Source organism: Micrasema longulum, unplaced genomic scaffold (assembly GCF_059751315.1).
Source record: "Micrasema longulum isolate JH-2025_06_02 unplaced genomic scaffold, ASM5975131v1 h1tg000416l, whole genome shotgun sequence".
Lineage (NCBI taxonomy): Eukaryota > Metazoa > Arthropoda > Insecta > Trichoptera > Brachycentridae > Micrasema > Micrasema longulum.
In genome coordinates this window covers 260,396-283,750 of record NW_028277616.1, presented here as the reverse complement: position 1 = coordinate 283,750, position 23,355 = coordinate 260,396, and the positions used below count along the sequence as shown (strand labels likewise).

Sequence of the window (23,355 nt, the reverse complement as noted above, 5' to 3'; positions counted from 1 at the left end):
ATAAATACATTGTAACAAGTTTAAAACATGTTTTGCTAAAAATCAAGTCTATAAAATATTGTTAATACTAAGATTTTTCCAAGATTATAATACAACACTGAGCCCGTGAACATTAAACTATTTTTCAGTCAATTAGCGTTATGGTATTTGAAAATATTTTTAGAAAATAAAGTAAATATTATAATTGTGTATGGAGTTCATTATTATTGTGTTTACGGCTCAATTTAACTGTTTGATTGCTGGTTTATTGCTTTCGAGATATGAATAAGTAATATTTATCTCACATCTGTCATACATCAGTCACTCGAGGTGAAAATGTGAAATGGAAATTGTAAAAAGCAACGCTAAGCGGAAAGTTTCAGATCTCGACTAATGCACGTGTGACGTTTCACAAAAACGGCGCGGCAGAAAGAATTTTCCCGCGCAAATTATAGGCTAATAATCACGACAGCCGTGAAAATATGAAGATAAATAATCATTACTGATTACTCACTGTGACATACATTTATATTATTGTAGAAATTAGAGAACTTTTGTTCGTAACAAATATTATTAACCTAGAGCATGTTGTTGTAGTGCTTATTATTCTAATTCTTAATCTTAGTGGTGGGGGTCAGTGCTATGCAAGCTCCTGACGTCACTGCGACCTGTGAAGATGTACTGTGACTGGTCCCCGTGAATAGTTCTCGCCCTCCAAGCCCAGGGGGTGCTATTCTGATTCGCTCTCGCGTCACGAGAAAACATTTTTTCTCGTGTATTTTGTATGTATTTTAAGATAATACGGCCGTGAGAGCATTTGGAATACCATCCCAGGGCCTCGATTATGATGGGAAGATAAAATTTATCTTCAATTTTATCTACAAAGTAAAATCTTTCTGTATGAAAAATAGAATATGTTTAATTTTTTTTTCTAAACATGTTCAATTATCGAGTCCCGACGAAGATACTTTGAATTTTCATACAAATATACACACTATCGAACATAAATATCGTTATTTGTTTATACCGTCTTAGTATATACCGATGAAGATAGCCGTTCATAATCGCGGCCCAGGTCTAAAATGAGCCTAGCTATTGTGTGGAAGGTGAGAGTTTACATTTTGCTAAATCCCCCTCGTAGCCCAGATCTGTAAAGCATCGGGCTATTAGGTAGGGGGCGAGCTCTTTAAAATCCTTGGGTTTAACCAGTGGTCCCCAGAGGATGAGGCTCCTTTATGATGTAAAGCATCACATTCACATAGAATGTGTATAGGTGTTTCCTCATCTGCACTGCAGAACCTACATCTAGAAGTTTCGGAAAGGTTCATTCTAGCAAGGTGCTTGTTCAATCTGCAGTGCCCTGCAAGGGCTCCATAATAATAATTATTATTAATATGGATAACTTATATAGCGCCATTTTCGTAATATAATACCTCAAGGGCGCTTTACAAAGTGATTATATAAAGATATAAATTTAATTATAACTTTTTAATTTAAGAAAAATAATGTACTTTTTCATATTACTTTCATAGTGCTCATTATATATTTTTAATAAAATGCATAATCCTAAGCTGTAAAGTTAAGTTTTACTGTAAAATTATGTCACCCATAGTAATCAATTCTAAGTACCGATTACTGATATCAATTACACAATCAAATGGACACGTTACGAGCGCTCATTTAAAAAAATGAAAATTATAAAAATAGGCTACGCACTACAATGAGTCAAAACCGTCCATCAAAGTAGTCCTTACTCAGCATTGAAATTGATTTACTCCGGGAGCTGGATTTCAGCGAAACTATCAATGATTTTTCGTTGAAAAAAGCTCGCAAGGTTATACTTTAAATATAATACCATTCGTATGATATTTAAAGTATATTTCTTATCTAATATGTTTGCTGAAAAGATTTGATTTGTCTCGCAATAAATGATTGAAACACTTGCAAGAAAAATATTATTCAACCTATCTGAAAAATAATTAAAAGCCTCCACTCCTTTGATGCCCAAGGGCCTCCATACATATAAATCCGGCCCTGGTTATTTGCTATCTTTCCGTTTACAAACTGTAACGCCAAATTCGCTATATTGGCTATAATATCTCGAACGTAGCTAGTATATGAATAACATAGCTAGTAGAATAGCTAGTACAATAATGAAAAACAAAATATACATAAGTAAAGACACTTTGATTAACGGAACCTTAGTATTTAGTTTTAATAATAGCACGCGGCATTTAAAGAGCTTTGACATTGAATTTACAGTTAACTTAAATGCTTTTTTTATAATAATCCCCGTTGGAAAACGCAGATTGCAATGTACGAGTATGCATGTATCTATGTGCAAACTGTTCCCAAGTTGAACGACGCGCGACGCAAAGAAATCCAGACTGGAAACCCGAGGATCTTGGGCACAGAGCCAGCGAAGTAAAAGTCATATTTTTACTGTACGAGGTGTGTTCAGAAAACCACGGGAATTTTTTAATTTCGCGGGTTTAGAGAATCCGATTGTCAAAATGTTCAAACAAATTCACTGTGTTCTTCGATTTTAATAGCATAGTGCATCATGAATTCTTGCCACGAGGTCAAACGGCCAATAAGGAGTACTACCTACAAGTTCAACGCCGTTTGCGAGAAGCAATCCGAAAAAAACGCCCGGATTTGTGGCAAAACAATTCATGGATTTTGCACCATGATAATGCACCTGCTCACACTTGACATTCACAATTACAATAATATATAAATATGTATATGATGCCACCACATGACATAACCAATACTGTTTTGAATATCATAAACCTTTCTGCTCACACAAATTTAAATACACATTTGGTCATGATATTCACAATTACAATACGCGTTACTCGGGGAATCTTAACCATTCCGAATTTGATAAACTGCCCGATGGGCTAAAACACGAAAAGTCGAATAGAAAATCCAGAAGTGTCGCAATAAAAAAATATTACTTAAATCTTTTTGATAGTGATAGTTATTAATGTGATTTATATAGATGGTGTAAAGTACTACGTTTTATGTTTCTTAAATAATGTTTTCTTACTATTTCGGATGTATTAACTATGTATGATATTATGTAGTGTCACAAAAAAGTTTTTTGTATGTACGGTCCCTAATGACGTTTTTAATAACTACTGAGAGTATTATATGTACTTTTTGTATTATACGTTTTATTAAAAATAATAAATATATATATGTAACTTTGTGGAAATCTGTTATTAGTTCTGAGTTTATACACACTATATCTGTTTGTTTACTATAAATATGTATGTAGGACTGTTGATTTCCAAAATAAAATAAAATAAAATAAAATAAAATAAAATAAAATAAAATAAAATAAAATAAAATAAAATAAAATAAAATAAAATAAAATAAAATAAAATAAAATAAAATAAAATAAAATAAAATAAAATAAAATAAAATAAAATAAAATAAAATAAAATAAAATAAAATAAAATAAAATAAAATAAAATAAAATTGAATTAAATTAAATTTAAAAAAAATATATATATATTTTAATCTGGAAAATTTCAGTGTGTATTAAGACACTAAAATAAGTATTATTGTATTTATCCTATTTTTTTAATGAACGTTTCTTTCAAAAATGATCATAGGCAAGCAGACAACAAAGAGAAGATAGTAATATGCCGAAATCCACGTAAGGAGCGTGATAGTTTAGTGGTTATAGTATAGGTAGATAATGTAGATTCGCGACATTCCGAGAGAGACATGAGATATGCAGGAGCCAGGAGCCGGGAGCCGTCAGCCGAGCAATGTATTGTGTTGTGAGTTGTGACGCCAGCTAGTAAGCCAAGTTACCGATTGTCATCTTGAAACTATATTTCTTAGAACCGCTTTTCACTTTGTTTATCTGATAAAGACGTTAGTAAACAAAACGAAAATAACGTAGCAGAAACTTTTGGAACAAGGGAAAATACATTTTTAATTTAGTTATTAAATTAGATTTTTTTACACATTTTATTAGTCATAATATTTTATAATGCGAATATGCGTGAAAAGCGCACAAAACCAAAATAAAAAGAAAATCGATTCCCTTAATACTAGTTACGCTTGAGGCGCTACATTTGTTAACCAATTATTAAGTATATTATATTGTACTTTCGTGGATGTTAAAAAGCCGAAAGAAAGGCAAACATAAAAAATATTTTAAAAAAAACGTATTATTAATTAGTGCAATATAAAAAACGAGGCATTTTCAATTTATGTTACATACATCGGACGCCCAGTTCATTAGTAAGCATGCAATTGTCTAATTCACTTCTCAAATAAATCGATGCCGAAAAACATTTACAGAATTACACGTTGATATTGTTTGGGTCATTATAAATTAATGTCTAAATAGGCTTGAAAATAAATGCTTCAAAAACTAAAGTAATGAGTGATGCAAACCAATCATGTAACATCTTAGTAAATGGACAAATCATTGAAAAGATTAATAGTTATACATACCTAGGACATGAAATAAAAAAATCGGAAAAGATAATCCAGAGGCAGAAAGAGAAAGATGACGAGGTTTAGCGCGGGCTGCCTTTGATAAGCTCTCATATATCCTGAAATCTCCGAAGTATTCACATTACTTAAAGAAGAAACGTTTTGATGCTTGTGTTCTCCCTGTACTGACATATGGCTGTGAAACTTTTGTGTTCACGAAAAAAAAATTACACAAATTATCAGTGACACAGAGGCCATGGAAATTGAGAAAAAGAGCTGGGTATTTCGTTGAGAGATAGAAAAACCAATAAATGGATTAGAGCGAGAACAAAGGTCACCGATGCGGTCCATATGGCTACCAACCGGAAATGGAGCTGGGCTGGTCATATAGCCAGAACCACAGACTCTAGATGGACCAAAAAAGTCCTGGAATGGCGACCCAGAACGAGTAGAAGAAGTGTCGCAGGGCTCAGACAAGGTGGTCTGATGACATAAGACGAGTTGCAGGAAGTGGTTGGATGCGGTTGGCTCAGGGAAGGGAAATAAGGAGACTAAAGGGGGAGGCCTGTGATCACAATTGGACAAGAGACGGCTGATGATGATGATGATGATGATGAAATTAATGTCTTATAAAGCAGACATTTTGCCAACTTGATAATATTCAGGCGCAAACAAGATTAGATTTTAGATAGCCGTTTATTTTCTAGATAATTATCTCTAAACCTGTAATTTTGAGATATTTGATTAAAGAACTGCATGGACGATCGACATAATATACATGACTTATATTGTAAGAATAATAAATTAATAGATTACTAGGTTCCGTTTCTTTGGAATGATTCAGCTAAACACGACAAACTGCGGCTTCAGCGGATAATATGGATCTATTTTTCTGTACATATCGGCAGTTCAGCAGATATCTGCTTTCTATTCATTAACTTCTAACTTGTTTAAGCATCTTTTCAAGCGAGGAAGAGTAGAAAAAGATGTTGAAAGGAGAATGAATGCGGGCAACAAAATGAACGGCGCACTAAGCACAGTACTTGCTAATAAAATAATGTCAATCAAAGCTAAACTGGCAGTACACAACGAAGTTTTAGTCCCAACACTTATGAATGGAACTGAAACATGGAACCGGGAGAGTAAGGATGAAAGCCGAGCGAACGCGGTTGAAATGCGATATCTTAGACGAATGTGTGAGAAATCAATGTATGACAGAGTTACGAATGACGAAATCAAGCGAGTGTAAATCTGAGTCAGGTATAATTGATAAGAATAAGAAAGGGTCTCCGAGATGGTTTGGTCATGTTTAACGAATGGATGACGAAAGAATGGAAAAACAAATATATATGGCGAAAATGAACGGTAACGTGAGACGAGGACGACCGAGGAAGACGTGGCATGATCGGATAAACCAAAATCTTAAGTCTGGTCATGCCAAAAGCAGACTGAACCGAAGGACATGTATGAAAAGATATATGAATGTGGAAGAAGCTAGAAAAGTATTCCAGGATAGACGTGTGTGGCGGTCCATTCTCTCTGCCTACCACTACGGGGAAATGGCGTGATGGTAGAAGTAATAGTAACATTTAACTTATATTTATAGTCTGCATTACGTGATGGATGCAGACTACAATAAATCATTAAATAAATAAAAGAGTTGTACATTTCTCGCTTCCGCCTCTATAAGAATTTTCTCCATTTAAACCACAAAAATGACTTAGTACCAGGACTAAGGAGGTATCCAACAGATTATCAGTGAACTATGAAATTGGGTATGGAGCATTATTAACAGGTTCGGGAGGAAATTGAATGAAATAATCACCATGGAAAGAACTTCTATTAAATAAGACATACCTATTTTTATTTTATAATTGCATTTCACCAAGTTTCCCGAGTAGATTCACAAGTTTCATCACTTTCCATTTCAATTCCACACAGGTTATCTTACAATTACAGAATTCTCATACGAGATGGAGGCAAAATTAAAATAACATTAGAAACACGTAATAACTCCACACTGTTAAACTTGCACATTCTTCAAAAAGACTTTCTTCGTCGGCCTTCTATATAACGATCGTAAAATGCATCTAGTGTAATAGGAAAAGTAAAAATGAAAGTGCCTAATGCCTAAAAAAAAATGGCTCAAATTGCATTTTTCACCAAAATAGAAAATCGGGCCACTAACGATAATGAAGAACAGAACAAAAAACCGAAGCTAAAAAAAAACCTCTTTATAAGTTCCGTAGCCACAAAAGACGCCCTAGGTCTTAAATAATAAGATATTTTTTTTATTCATTTGGTGTCATGTCCCGAAGTGAATTGAATCGCCAATTAGTATTTATTTATTTATTTTTATTTGGGAGTTGCATTATTTTTATCTACCAATAGAGAATGGACCGCCACACACGTATATCCTGGCATACATTCCTAGTTTCTTCCACATTCATACATCTTGTCATACATGCCCTTCGGTTCTGTCTGCTTTTGACATGACCAGACTTAAGATTTTGGTTTATATAATCATGCCATGTCTTCCTTGGTCGTCCTCGTCTCACGTTACCGTTCATTTTCGCCATATAAACTTGTTTTACCATTCTTTACACGTCCATTCGTTCTACATGACCAAACCATCTCAGAGACCCTTACTTAATATTATCAATTATACTTGACTCGGCTGATTTCATCATTCGTAACCCTGTCATACATTGATTTCTCACACATTCGTCTAAGAGATCGCATTTCAACAGCGTTCACTCGGCTTTCATCATTCCTCTGCCAGTTCCATGTTTCACTTACATACATAAGTGTATTCCATTTTTTACCTCGCTTATAATATACAAGATTAATATTTCAAAAAGCGGATTTTTCTGCAGTTATATTACTTTAAATTTAGCTTAACTGATCAGGAAGGACATACTAAAGTGGGCCAATCGGGAACTTCTCAGCATTTGCTCATGTGGAGAGGAAACCAATAAAAAATCTTCAGGAAAAGCCGGCCTGTTAACAGTAGTCAAGAGGCCTTCCGTTCCACTAGAAGAGTGTTCGGCATTTTGTTCATTTTGCCAATGAGTATTGAAATAATGAGGAACTTCAGCCCTACGGGAAATTGGATACAAAAAATGTTGTCTTGCGCGCGGTAAAAATTAGAGCATTAAATTGTATGGCAAAGTTAATTGAAAATGTACAAAAAAAAAAAAAAAAAAACGCACTACTTTGATTGACGTCACTGGTTCATATGAACCAACCAATGATGCGAGAGTTGGGAAGGATATCCGGTTGGTTTACCGTAAATGAACCAATGGAAACAACAAACAGGGAACAACCTCTGACGTGACACGCGGAGTTGTTTCAGAAATAAAAAAATCATAGCGCTGATAATACGATGTATAAAAATAAAATAAAAAATTTATGGCTTAGTCAAATAGTCTGTTAACAAATAAAAAAAATAAAAAAGACACTGAACTTTCTCATTATCTTAATTCTATGGATTTTTAGTAATGCTTCAATAATTTTAACTGACATTTGATTATACTCTAAGCATTTGATACATTTTAGAAAAACGGGTTCTTACACGAAATGCACCACTGTTGGTAAGTAGCGCAGAGTTAGATATTTGCAAAAAGAATTCTATATTTAAAAATGAATTATTTTATATTTTGGAATTCAACCATAAACAAGTACTCGGGTACCTACTTATCGTTGAAAAGTATTTTTTCTTTTATCCGGACAGTTTTGCACGCTTTCAGAGCGCTAATAATACGATAAGTAAAAAAAAATTGTCGAAGTTTAATAGTCTTTTAACAAAAAAAAAAAGACACTGAACTTTCCCATTAACGTTTCCAGAAAACATTAAAACAAACGGTGCACTGTATAGGGCGATAGAGTTGAGCAGAGAAAGCTGCTGGAGTATTATAGTCTTTATGTAAGACCAGATCGTGGGTGAAGTGCAACGAAAGCAATAGGTTCAAGAATAAGTAGTGGCCGCCACGGGCGCCGGAAATTACCCACTTCATACTTCATACTAGTCGTATAATATCGCAGTCAAATAATATCTGCTTTGTACGATTACAAAATAATTAGATCGCCTTCATTCATTCTACTATCGTAATTGGATAGTTCATGTTGAAGTGGATCATTAATTGTACTGCAATGTTCAATATGAGAGCTTATTATTATTATTCGTTTATTCGACAAACTTGTTTTCAGCCTAATCAAGATTAACTACATAATATATACAAAATAGGGAAATGTTACTTTTTTTTACATTTAAAGTCTATGAAATATTATTATTAATAATAATTTTAAGCGAGCAGCTTAAAGCTGATATGCTTAAATCTATTGCTCAGGAAATGCTTCCGTGGATTAAGATTGAATCTCGTTTTCTCCAGCCTGAGACTGTGGCCTCGAAGACAAGCATCTTGTTTAAACTTAAACATGGGATCCAAATTTGGGGGGCTATAGTGACTGCTGAGTATCTTGTATTTCTCTAGCAGGTCACCCCTTTCTCGCCGTTCCTGCAGCGTTGTGAGACCGAGAGTTTCCAGTCTCTCCACCTATGGAAGCCGTTTTAGGGTCGGCGACAACTTTGTAGCTCGTCTTTGGACTCTTTCTAACAAGATGATATCCTTAACAAAATAGGGATTCCATATCTGAAACCCGTATTCGAGAGCAGGTCTGATATAGATTTTGGATATTTTTAGTAGCATATTCGGTGTTATATTTGAGAAGGCTTTTTTTATCAAAGAGATAATTGAATTGGATTGTTTTGTTACGTTTAATATGTGACATTCTCATTTTAAATCGTCTGTTAAAAGACTGTGGCCTCGAAGTCTAAGAATACTGTCTTAGATTTTTATTTTATTTTTTGCTACTTGTTCGTAGCATAAAAAATACTTTTTAATTTGTAATTTTGAATTCCAGCAAAAGCGATCGTTGCATTGGCTACGCCCCTAGTACGTCACGATTCATGTTAATTTTAAACTTTGTTCCTAACCGTTTATTTTTTTAGAACATCGTCACGAATTTTGACGTCACAATTATCAATGCCGAACGTGTCGCGTTTTTCCAGAGACATTTTTATTTATCATATCTTTTTTAAAGTTATGTATGAAAACATTTCTCCACAATATCCATATTGATTTTGAAAATAAAATTAATTATTTTAAATCCATTTTATACATTTTCATCGGTATTCGCAGTATGTGATATTTCCCTATTCAAATCACATAGAAATGTAAAAATCAGTACAAAATATTTATTCTCGGTCAGTGACCATCGATCGATTCAAATCGACGTTTTCATATTTTGAATACATTTTCTTCTCAATCGGAGTTTGACTATTTTTAGAGTTTTATCAATAAATTAAACATTTATTATTCTTTCAGGTTGCATCCTAATAAGTTTACATTTCGAGGGAATTTGAATTAACGACTCTATTTTAATTTCGAATGCAATTTAGATTGGATAGAAAATAAACGAAGTGCGGAGACCACCGCGGGGAATGTACGGACATTCCGTATTTGTAGTCGGGAGGGGTTTTACAATAAGTACACATAAAACATGTGGCCTGCTATGCTGCAGACTGCAGACTGCAGAGTGCAGATTATGTACCGGCTCAGTTCTGAGTAAGGAATAAATATCGAGTATATTTTTAGCTCCAGTATGTACTTCGGTTGGCGCTACGAACTACCAAGTACGGCCAAATCAATGTTGTACAATGCTCGCATTCACAATTTACCATTCACCGCGAACTGCTCGCCACACTCCGGATATTCAGCTACAAATGCACGATGATTAACCAATGTTACCTACGTATAAAATCCATAATTAAAATAATACTCAGAGTCCCGATACAGACATCTACTGAAGAAATATTCCATAAATCACAACTTATGACACCAAAACAATTATACGCTAAAACAATACTCACTTATAGATTCAAAAACTACTCTTACTAAAATAAAAGACATAACCCCCACAATACATCACATACAAATAATATAATCACTAGATCCTCAACACATAGACAACTTAAACAAATACAAACTAAACCACTTTCGGACAAAGGGATTTTGAGTATTATTCAATTAAAATCTATAACCTACTTCCACTATCTATTAAAACAATTAGTAACGAGAAAATGTTTAAAAAGGCTTTAAAAAAATGAATAGTGGAGCTAGGTAGAAGTAAAATGGATTGTCTCATTCGCCCATACCAATATTGAATCAACTGCTCCACAAGTGTATAGCTTATGTTAGGTTTTTGTTATTTTCATTGTGTGTTTTGTAAAATAAATAATATAGATGTACATAAATACCTTGTTTTTAAAACTGCCTGAATATTTGTTAATTATCTTCGTTTTTTTAAATTAGTCTTCTTTGTTTATTCTCAAATGTAATTTTTAAAAAAAATATTGTTAAGTGTCCTCGGCACGGGAAACCCCAGTGAGGTCACATTATTTTTATTATTAATTATAGTTTGTAAGCGAAAAATATGAATAAATAAAATGAAAAAAAAATAGATAAGTACACCAATTACGTCTAGTTATCAAGAATAATAGCCAGGTATTATCCATAATAACAAAAAAACCTGCAATTTTTGCAAGCGAATGCAATGAGCAAATGCATATACTCGTATAGGTACAGAAGGGTTTTCCAATAGATTGCACACATCTCCTAATAATTATTACGAACTAGCGGACCCGACAGACGTTGTCCTGCCCGAACGTTGGATTGTCTGCTATTAGCTGATTGAACAAACGTTTTTTCGTAAATAAGAACACTCGTTATTTATTTCGGACTTTTTAAAACTATTGATATATTCGTAATAAGGGTTAATTTTTCGTTTCATCTCCTCATGTGATTGGCTAAGAGTCCTCGTCGTACTCAAATATAAATTGTGCAAATATCACTTGCTCTAGTACCATAATCCAGGGAGAAAATACGAAAGTACATGTTTATGAAGAAAAGTCAGAGCGCGATTGACCCTGAGCCCTCTAAAATTATAACACTCAATTCATGCCAAACGCGAATTTAGTCATTCTTTAATCGCTAGCCTTGTTTTGACGTGAGCTTGGCATTTATTTCGAAACCAAAAGAAAAGAAAAATGACTGTGTCCTAAAAGTGTGCAAAAACTGTCCGGACAAAAGGAAAAAAACTTATTATTGATAAGCAGGTACCTAGGTACTTGTTAATGATTGAATTCCAAAACTAAAAATTATTAATATTCAAATATTGAATTTAATTAGGTACCAAGGTACTTGTTTATTGTTGAATTCCAAAACATAAAATATGTATAAATTTTTAAAATTTTTTATTTAATAGTATAATTATACATTTTACAATTTGAAAAAAATTTCACTTGTTATATTTTTACTAAAACTAAAATACCACCAAGCCACTTTTTGTAGCTTGTTGGTGTTTTCATTTTCAAATAAAGAATTCATTTTCAAATAAAGAATTCTTTTTGCAAATGTCAAACTCTACGCTACTTACCAACAGTAGTGCATTTCGTATAAGAATCTATTTTCAAAAATGTATCAAATGTCAGTTAAAATTATTTAAGCATTACTAAAAATCCATTAAAAATAAGTTAATATGCAGAAATTAAAAAATTGACAGGAAATTAATCAATTCAGGATCATTAAAAAATAATTGATGTTTGTAAACGTCGAAATACAAACTTTCTTTATATACAAAACACATCATCCTCCGAATTTTTCAATATATGCATTTTAGTCGAATACAACCCTGGAAAATCGATGAAAAACACATATTTGCTTCTAACTTTTTTTCCACTCAACATATTGAAGATGTTATAATTAATAAGCCTTGAGCACGTAAATGAAAAAAAAATTGCAAAAAACCGCACATAAATCTGTCAAGCCATTTTCGAGATTTTTGCGAGACTAACAACGGCGATACAATTTATATATATATATATATATATATATATATATATATATAAATATTTATATATACCTTAGAATTAAGATAATGAGGAAGTTCAGTGTCTTTTTTTAATGTTTTTATTTGTTAAAAGACTATTAAACTAAGCCAATTTTTATTTTTTATCTGTATTGTATTATCAGCGCTATGATTTTTTAAAGTTTTGAATTTCTTAAATAACTACGCGTGTGACGTCAGAGGTTCTTCTATGTCAGTTCTTCCGATTGGTTCATTACGGTAACCAAACCGGATATCTTTCATAGCTCTCATGTCTTTGGTTGGTTCATATGAACCAGTGACGTCATTCAAAGTGGAGCGTTTTTATTAAAATGTTTTTTATTATTTTTTTCGTACATTTTCAAGAAACTTTGCTGTACAATTTAATGCTCTAATTTTTACCGCGCGCAAGAAAACATTTTTGTATCCATTTTTAGGTAGGGCTGAAGCTCCTCATTCTATGATATAGACCATAGATTTAAGAATTCTTAATTCTATTTTATAAAAAAATTGCCAAAACACACTACTGTTTTTGCGGATGATACATTATTTTATGACTGCACAGATTAATTTATTTTTATTTATTATCATACATAAAATTATACATTTATACAACGTTTCCCGTTAGCACTGAACTTCTTCATTTAGCATTTAAGATTTCAACCTATTTGAGTATTGCACAACATGGATGATACATTATTTTATGACTGCACAGATTAATTTATTTTTATTTGTTTATTTTCATACATAAAATTATACAATTATACGACGTTTCCCGTTAGCACTGAACTTCTTCATTTAGCATTTAAGATTTCAACCTATTTGAGTACTGTCACCATTTAAATATTTTTAGTACAAAATTTTGTGAATTCAAAAAAAAACTTTTTGAAACACTGTAAAATAAAACATTTGTCAGTGTGTAATAAGTTTATGTTCCTTTAATTATGTTTATTTTATTATAATATCAAAATTTTGAATTGGTCATCTATATTATGAAAATCCCTCTCCTCCACTCCTCCACTCTATTTCCTCATCCCTTAACCTTCTTACGAGCTCTTTTTTTTCTCATGTCATATATTTATTATTTTTCTCTTTACTGTGTAACATGTTCTCTCATTATTTGTGAAAAACTTTAACTGGATGTATTTACTATTTTTTATATTTTGTATTCTTATATAACCACTGTTGTTTTTCCTTAATAAATAATAAAAAATAAAAATTTCCAGAGTCAAAACCAATTTTCTGACCAGTTTTCTTAGCCGTGTAATACAGCTTTTCTATAGGTTCATATTATGTTTATGCAGTGAACTGATTCAGCTCAGATTGCTCATATTTCGCGACCAGAATAATTTATTTAATCAATACTGCTACGATCGAGAATATCATAACACATTAAATTCAAAGCGTAAACTAATAAAAACAACCGTTTTTATAATTTACTCGATGACGTAACAACGTTTAAATACAAGACAATGGATTCTTACTTATCTTACTCACTAAAACAAAATTACTGTCTTTTATTTATGAAACCGTTTTGCTAAAGGTGATGGAATTAAATAAATTTTGATGCATGCGTGCATAGAATTAAGAATAGTCCAGAAACCTCATACGCGCATCAAACGGAATGCGACTAAACTACTCTTAAAGAAGTAGTTTTACGTTTTGACCCATTAGTTTTTTTGTAGACGTCGCTCAGTGCGCAACTCCCGATATGAATTCAACCATGCTGTGTTGAGTCGTTTTAAAGTGTAGAAATACTGCTGGGATCAAAAAGAAACAGGGCGGGATCACATTTCATGCTAAAGTGGCAAATGCGTGTGTAAATAGCAAATGTATTACTTAAAAAAGTTAATTCTTTTTCTATCTGTCAGATTGTCAAAAAAAAACAAAATGGACATTTTGTTAGTGTTGCCAGGGTAGTAATTTTTTTACGCTACTTTGCTTATCAAATATTATTTAACATGACATGAAAATATCCGCTTTAGGTAAAATAAAATTTGTTATATTTTTTAAGTTCATTAATTCAATTACTCTTATTAAATGACCCTTTACTTATCTACTCTGTTGTGTCAATCAATGTTTCCGCGTGTACAATACAATTTTAGAGAACTTTAAAAAAAAAAATCTTACATTTGCATTTGGCGACTTCACGCATGCGCGCGCCGAAAGTGGGGCAAAGTGGGGGATTTTCGGACACAGTCCGATGTATTCAAATATGATTCTACGCTCCTTCTGGACTATTCTTAATTCTATGCATGCGTGTTTATTGCGGTTACTTAATTCTAAAACATCTGCGCTTGAAAGTTTTAGATCAGAGAAAAATAAATTACTTTTAAGTTGTTTGAATGCCTGTCAGGGCATGTAAGGCATGCATTTAACTTATTTTATCTAGGATTATGAAATGATTTTTTGATAAACTGCCTTTAACACGCGCACGGAGCAGAACAGAAAAAACATTTTAGCGTGTTTTTACCATTTTAACGTTTCCTGCATTTATTTGTCATGAGATTTTAAAATTTTTAATCACTGTAGGTACATTTAAGATGTTTACAAATATCCATATAGAATTAACGGTAAACTTCAGTTATCTATCTGACGTCTTGAGTTCTCCGCGGAGAGTTGCCCTGATTGGTGGGTAGGCTTCCTGGTAACCGGCAATGTATCTTAACCCTTTGTCATTGGCTGATTTCGGAGAACTAGTGACGTCGTTCGAAGTACAATTTTATCAAAATTATTTTTAACAAATTACAACAGGGATGGAGAATACCTAAAATAAGGAAATATGAAAGTCTAGGCATTTACCGGGCGCATGACCTGTCATTGGCTGGTTTAAATGGCCACTTTACACACTGTGTAACATTCAGCATTTTGCCTATGTTTGAATATTTACATTTCTTCCATTTGTTGATTGTAGTGAAGTTTAAGAGCTGAAACCTTTATTGTTGTGAAGATATACATCTGACTGAATTATTTCACATATTAGGCAATGCCTGAAAACAATTTTTCTAAAGTAGCTACTTAAACCAGCCAATAACAGGTCATAAGCCCTGTAAATGCCTAGACTTCCATATTCCCTTCTTTAAGGTATTCTCCATTCCTGTTGTAATTTGTTAATATTAATGACTCCCGAGGGGGTGAAATCCAGTCTTTTGTCTACATAATTTGGACAAACTCAAATATTGTAAAATAATTTTTATTAATTTTTACCAGGCGTAAGAAAAGATTTTTATACCTAATTTCCCGTTGCACTGAACTTCCTTATTGGCTAGGCTGGGAACTGAGACAGCCCCGATAGACCCTGAGTCCTACTATGGGTTGCACAAATGTGCTCTTTATAATAAACTTTAGTCTTGGGCCAGGAAGCGGAGCATAATGCCCTGGCAAAAATCACCTGGGCTGGTGTTTGGAACGCTTTTAAATACACGGTATATCGCGCTTTCAAAGCGGTCAGAATAGCAGCCCAGTAGCTCAATCACAAATAACTAGCGATGTGATAACAATTTCTCACCATGGTGTATATTGTATTCGCGATCACAATGGAACATCCGTGAACACCTAAAATTAAATATGAAAATATTTACGTTTCGCGACGTATAATCCTGCTGCGCAATCACATTTTTGAATTTCACCGGTTTAAATATGGAAAATATTACAAAACTGCTATTTTTATTTATTATTTATCATGTTATTTACTGTAATTTAGCTGGTGGTTGGCAAGCCAAATGTCAAGAAAAGCAGTCGCCATGGTAATTGTAATTTAATTTTCACTTTTTTGTATTAGATACTCCATACTATTTTGCAAATGCAATTTATTGTTTTATTTTTTAAAGTAAACGCCGATTTTTCAAACATAAAAAAACAATCCGACACGAGCGTTGACGTAGGATTACACACGCGTTGACTTATGACCGCGATAACTTAAGCATGATCATTATTTAGCATGTTTTTAAGCACATCGATAGTTATTTGTGATTGAGCTACAGGGCTGGTATTCCGCACGCATTTATAGCGCGTTCTACCGCGTATTTATTACGTAAAAACGCGCTATACCGCGCTATAATTGCGTTCGGGGTAACAGCCCTGCAGCACAATCACAAATGACTATCGACGTGCTAATTAGCGGCGTGATAACAATTTTTCACCGTGGTTGTTTATCGTACGCGCGGTCACAATGAAACATCCGTGGAAGTTGTCGATCGGGATTATTATATTTTTTTAATATCGTCATACTTCAACTAGATGCTTGGCAACACCTAATATTAAATGTCAAAATTCAAAATATTTACGTTTTGCTACGCATAATCAATCACATATTTGAATTTTACCCTTGTAAATATGGAGAATATTCCTAAACTGTAAGTAAAATAATTTAGTTTTATTTTTTGTTCACAATTTATCATGCTATTTATTTTCTTTGAATCAAATTGAGAAAGCTATTAAACAAAACAATTGTTGAAGGCGTTTGGCGTTTTGCAACGCGACCGCGATAACTTCAGCGTGTTCATAATTGTTCGCTGTGATCGCTCAAATACTTAGCACGTTTTTTAGCACGTCGATAGTCATTTGTGATTGAGCCCTGCAGATGCAATAAAAACCTGGCTAGAACGAACCTTTATGGAGCTTCTAGATGTAGGTTCTGCAGTGCCGATGAGACAACACCTGTTCACATATGTGAAAGTGATGCTTTACATCATCAAAGAAACCGCATCCTCGGGGGACCGCTGGTCAAACCCGAGGATGCAAGAGAAATGAAAGAGCTCGTCTCCGACCTAATAGCCCGATACTTTACGGATCTGGGCTCGGAAATGTGACTTTTAATTCGAAACAGTAAAAAAAACGTATTGAATATATGTTTGTAATGTATATGTTATATTTAAAATAAATTAATTTAATTGAAAAAATGTATCCCAATAATTTTTGGTTAATGTTAAAAAAATATTTGTTTCCAAATTGTAACATTTCCTTAAATGTTTATTTGAACTAAAACAGCAAATGGAATAATTATGTAGTTATTTTAACTAGTCTATTAAAAACATTTTTTTACTTATTAATTCATCATTTATATACTTCATAACACTTCATAATACATTACATTAAAATTGAAATTTGTTTTTATTTTTTCCGTACGACTTTTGTTGAGAGACATCTCTCATTTATCGCACCGAGGCTGTTCAATATTTTGGAAGAACGTATTAAGCTCTCAAGCACAAAAAATATTTTTAAGAAAGGAGTTAAGGACTGGATTTTTCTTAGTGGGTTTGAGCAGGAAACTCCTTGATGATTTTCTAAATGCTTGAGTTTACTGTTTACCATATTGATGTGCCATATAAATGTTTAAAAAAAATATATATATAATTATTTTTTATTTGTGGTGATATACTCATGTGTCTGTGTCATATAATTGCTCGTCCCATCTCAACACAGGACTTTTAGTCCCATGGAGTTGGCACTTATTGTCTCAAATAGTGTACAGTAAACTTATGTATGTAAATAAATAAATAAAAATAAATAAAAAAATATTGATCATTCAATTTCACAAAAGTTAAAAATAAACCAATTAAAATTGTAAATCACAAAACGTATTTGTAATAACGATCGTATAAATAAATGGGTGAAATCATCCCACGGGCACCTACCGTAGTAATAAGTATCGTCGAATCTGATATTCCTTCCGGGCCTAGGGGGCGCCTCGAGGGTGCGATACTTCCGGTGCGCGCCCCCTCCCGACGGAGCCCTTCTGGAGCCCCCGGCGCTCCCGTAGCGGCGCGGGGGCTCGCCGGACACTTTGAACTTCACTTGCAGCATGTTATTCGGAACTCTGAACACATTCACAATTTACCGTTTGCCACTAGAGACTATTCACTTTAAGCACCAAAATTAATTATAGTCTAAAATGTAACATCATGATATGAATTTTTTTAAAGGCACTGATTATGGCACTATACCGGCATTACTGATATATCCAGTTCGATTCTTAGCTGGTTCACTTTTTAGATTAAAAAAAAGCTATATTTTGTCGTTTATTAAATAGCAGAATATTGACATATCGAAAAGGTACATAAATATATCCATTTATTGTACATTTTTCAGTGCTTGGGCCCCGATTACAATAGGAAGTTAACATTTATCATTAATTTTATCTAAAAAGTAAAATTAAGTTTTCTGTATGAAAAGCAGAATGTGCATACAATTTTTTCTTCTAAACACGTTCAATTATAGGTAACCGACGACGATACTTGCAAATATAATGTTCATGCAAATATACTCATTTTCGTACACAAAAATCGGTTTTTCTTTATAGGCGGTCAAAGTTAACTTCCCATTGTAATCGGGGCCCAGGTTATTTCACTTTAGGTGGTTGTACAACGTATTGTGGTCCCGTCACAGAAAGCGGAATGAAAACAATAAGACAATAAGCTTTCTTTGTATATTCTCACACGAAAAAAAAATTTAAAAAAAGCTATATTGTTAAGTGTCCTCGGCACATGTCCCCCAGTGAGGTCACATTATTTTTATTTTTAAATTATTGTTAAATAAAATTAAAAATTAATTAATATAAAAAAATGACCGCAAAAGAAAACTTTTCGGAAGATTGACGAGTAAAAAAAAAAAATGAATGTACAATTTAAACATTTAATTACAAAGAAAAAATGTACCGCGGATTGTTAATCTATTCGATTATTAGGTATTTACAGCTTGTCTGAAACACGTTTCTATCTAAGTACCTGGTTTAATTGTGCAATACTTGGCTACATTTGTACTGCTAGTGGTGCAATGGAGTTAAAGGACACTATGACACTTTCTATGATAGGTGATATCTGAATCTGACTGAAGTCGCTACTGTATAATGTGCGAGGTGCCGATTACCGATGATACACGAAGGAAATCGCGGTCACAGTGATTCAAGGATTACTTGCGTGTATGAATAAACACAATATGATAACACATTTCATTAGAAACCTCACGATCCTCGAGATTAAAAACCATCAGATACAAATGCTCTATGAGCGTGCCAAATTAATTATACGAATAGCAAAAAGTCGGATAAAAAACACATTAAGATTATAAAAATATAAAATACTTTTTGACTCACGTAACTTGTAAAATATAAAAATAACACGTTTATAGTCGCGATGCTTGGAAGTTGGACGATCGAAAAACAGCTGTTCGTCGTAAATAGTAAACAAAGCCACGAAAACTGAAGAAGCAGATGTTGACATTTCGTCTTAGTCACCGTTCTGATATCAATCGGCGTGATGAAATATTATAGACATTGAATTACTTAGTATTATTTTGTAGTCACGCGCGTAGAGGGATTTTATCGGCCAATTCGGATATTTATATTCAAACGAGCGCGTTCGTATATTTTGATAGCAAGCCGATCGCGAATTATTAATTTATCGGCCGTTTAAACTCGGCCAAAGGCGAAAGTGTGACTGGTGACGATCTGGAAAATACCTCTATTGTTCAGCGTCCTACCTGAGGACCGAAATGCAAAACACCGCGATGTACCGACTTCCCGTGCATTATTGGACTAATATGTACAACATGTACGAGCCGTGTTGTTATCACGCGAGTATAAAAAGGTTTCGCAATTCCGGCGTAGGCGAGTGGCCGTGAGAAAATCCGCCGGTGATACACATTGCGGGAAATGAGATCTCCGACTTTGGGTAGGATTCACCGACAGTTACTGCGGACAGACGGCATTACGTTATGACGAATCGAACAGAACGATCAACTTGCAGATGATCGTTTGGAAATTGAAAATCAATCAATGACAGACAATCGCGAATTATTTCAGGTAAAGCAAAGCAATTACCGGTCAATAATTAATGTAGTTCAAAATACTGATTTCTAGTCCGTCTGTCTACCGGATTCCTTGTATTTTTTTATATTTTTTTTAAAATTTAAATTTCACTAAAAAACCCTTACGGGTTACATACATTTAACAAAATATTTTCACTTTTAAAATTCACATTCTACTGTTAATAATAATATTTTTAACATATTTTGTAAAGGTTGTCTGAGTCTTTTGTTTAGTTTTATATGGTAGTTTATTGTAATATTTCAGTCCAAGGTTTATTAGTCTCGATTGTCCTTTTCTCGTTTTAAAAGATTGTATATATATGATATTTTTCTGATATTCTCGTATTGTGTTCATGTTTACTACAGTTTTTTTCAAGTTTTAATTCTTCGTCTACAATTACATCAGTAGTTGTTGAATTGAATCTTACAATTGTATACAAAAATAAAAAGCAAAGATTAACAAAAATAAATATAAATATAAAAAAAAATAACACTATACTATGAAGAGAGGAGAGGGGATGGGAAGGAAAGATGAAGGATAAAGGAACAATTTAAATATTTAGATAGTGACATTTCAATCTTGACTTAAATGTAAATAAAGAAGGGGCGTCTCTAACATTAGTGGGTAGATTATTCCACAATCGAGCGGCTATTACTTATATGGCGCAGAAACGTGGACAGTTAAAACGCGTGAGCAGGAGAAAATGGATGCCTTCGAGATGTGGTGTTAGCGTCGAATGCTGAGAACACCATGGACAGCCAGAGGAACAAATGTCTCCATACTGGAGGAACTCAACGTAAAAGTTCGCCTATCAGCCATATGCTGCCAACGTATTCTGCAGTTCTTCGGACACATAGCTAGACGTGACCAAGAAAATCTGGAGAAAATAATAATCACGGGCAGTGGAGCCGGACGAAGAAGCAGCGGAGCTGCAGCTCGATGGATCCACCAGGTGAAAACAACGACACGGGCGACCATTATATGGAGCTGTGGAGAGAGCGCAGAGTCGTGAAGAGTGGAGACGCTTTGTCAATGGAATGGCTGGTGAGAGTACCAATGATCACGACCCTCAGAACTGAGGAACGACAGAGAAGAATAATAAAAATAATGTGACCTCACTAAGATTATCCGTGCCGAGGACACTTAACAATGTACTTTTATTTAAATGTTTTTACATGTGAGAATAAACAAAGAAGACTAAGAATATTCAGAGATAATAAACAAAATGTTTAGACAGTTTTATACACTACGTATTTATGTTTATATTTCATTTATGTTTACCTATATTATTTATATTGAAAAACGCACAAATGAAAGAACAAAAACAGAACTTAAACTATACATTTGTAGAGCAGGATTCAATATTGGTTTGGGCGAATGAGACAATCCATTTTACTTCTACCCAGCTCCACTATCCATTTTTTATAGCCTTTTTGAACATTTCTCGTTACTAATTGTTTTAATGTATATTATTATGTAGTAATGTACCTACACGGACAAACGGCAGGCGTTTGTAATAAAGTTCAGCTACAGCGCGTAAGATAGATAGGCATTTCATACATTTACAATAGATAATCAATTGCAAACTTCCATCAAGAATTTTCAATTATAAATTTAAACTTTTTTTATATAAACGTGGTTCATTAATAATATATAAAATTTTAAAGTAACGAATTATTTGACTCTTAACAGCATTGCTTTTAAAATGGTACTTACGATTTTTTTAATACATACAAAACTACGGACTTACGGCATTTTGATAAATCGATAGATTGAGAAATTCAAATTAAGAGGACGCGCAGTCTGACTTTTCTTCATACACACGTATTCCCGTATTTTCTCCCCGGATTAAGGTACTAAAGGCGATGGTATTACACTGACTACGTATTCCACAGAGGGTGGAATACAAACTCTGTTGGCTTATGTATAAGTCACTGCACAACTCTGCTCCAGAATAACTAAGGTGAACTAGCTGACAGATGTCTAACGCTTAGATCAGCGAGAGGAATACATCTACGCAAACAGCGCACTAAATTCGGCGAACGCGCATTTGCGGTCGCAGGCCCTACGGCATGAATGCTCTCCCAGCAGAGGTGCGAAACTGTAAGAGTGAAGTGATGTTTCGAAAAAAACTTAAAACCCACTTGTTCTCTAAATCTTTTGAATAAATCCGTAGCATGCGTTAACAAAGTAAATTGTTTTGAATAAATTACAATTTTAAAAAGTTAGAATTATATAAAAAAATTTATATAATCACTTTGTAAAGCGCCCTTGAGGTATTATATTACGAAAATGGCACTATATAAGTAATGCATAATAATAATAGTACACATTTACTTTATTTTATAGGAGCTAGGACAATCCGAAAACCCTTAAAAGCGTCTAGTTTTATCTGCCGTGTTCGGACGTATGGATACAAACATGATAACTATTTTTTTTAAAAGCAGAACGTGCCGGCACAGAAAATTTATTTCTGATAATTTCATAAAAAATAAAAAAAACAAAATCGGTTCAGTTTTGGGGAAGGTAAAAGGGGAATGCGAAACCTAGATATTGTCGAATTAAGTTAAGCATAATCAGTCCGACGTGCAGTCGGCTTTTTCGCACAGTATTCGGGGAGGCATCTGCGAGAAGAAAAACTACATTTAAATACGTATTCATAAAATCGCTTTTCTCCGCATATTCTCTTAATGAATGTGGCAGCTCGAGATATTAATTTCGATAAAAATTACTTTCGTAATGGGCATAAAAAACTCGTCACTATAGAATGAATAACAAATTAGGTATTTTCGTGGGTAACTGTATATAAAATGACCTTAGATACCTCATTAGACATATACCAAAACCGTACAAATGACGAAAGGAAAAGTGATATGAAAAATGCGGGCGTTGAATGAACTTCCTACGCGCTTTACAGTGTACACTGTACGCACAAAGGGCGTGAGTCAAATCCCTTATCGTGGTATGAATATTATGTAGTTGGTAGTTAGCGGGAACGCCGGGAACGTGAATCATCTCGAGCGGTGGTCGGCAAACCGCGTCTCGCGAGCCACATGCGGCTCCTTAGCCACTGGAGTGCGGCGCTCACAGCGCAAGTTTCACTTTTTGTTCGATTTATTTCGTATTTGGATCCTCAAGAAGAACTTCTAGAACTATTG

General features: G+C 33.6%; 1 protein-coding gene across 23 annotated transcripts in view; it reads right to left on the bottom strand.

Annotated features, from left to right (window-relative positions):
* scrib (scribble planar cell polarity protein) overlaps positions 1 to 23,355 on the bottom strand; it is a 366,730-nt gene that overhangs the window by 125,204 nt on the left and 218,171 nt on the right. For 2 of the 23 annotated variants that reach the window (XM_088226223.1, XM_088226229.1), the window contains exon 2: positions 18,027 to 18,376. The exons of 20 other annotated variants lie outside the window; for them this stretch is intronic. In XM_088226223.1, coding sequence (XP_088082349.1) covers positions 18,027 to 18,195 — 169 coding nt within the window. In that variant the 5' untranslated portion in view covers positions 18,196 to 18,376. Of the gene's footprint in view, positions 1 to 18,026; positions 18,377 to 19,672; positions 19,829 to 23,355 lie in introns of those variants that run through there. One more of the 23 variants, XM_088226234.1, reaches the window with a different exon arrangement.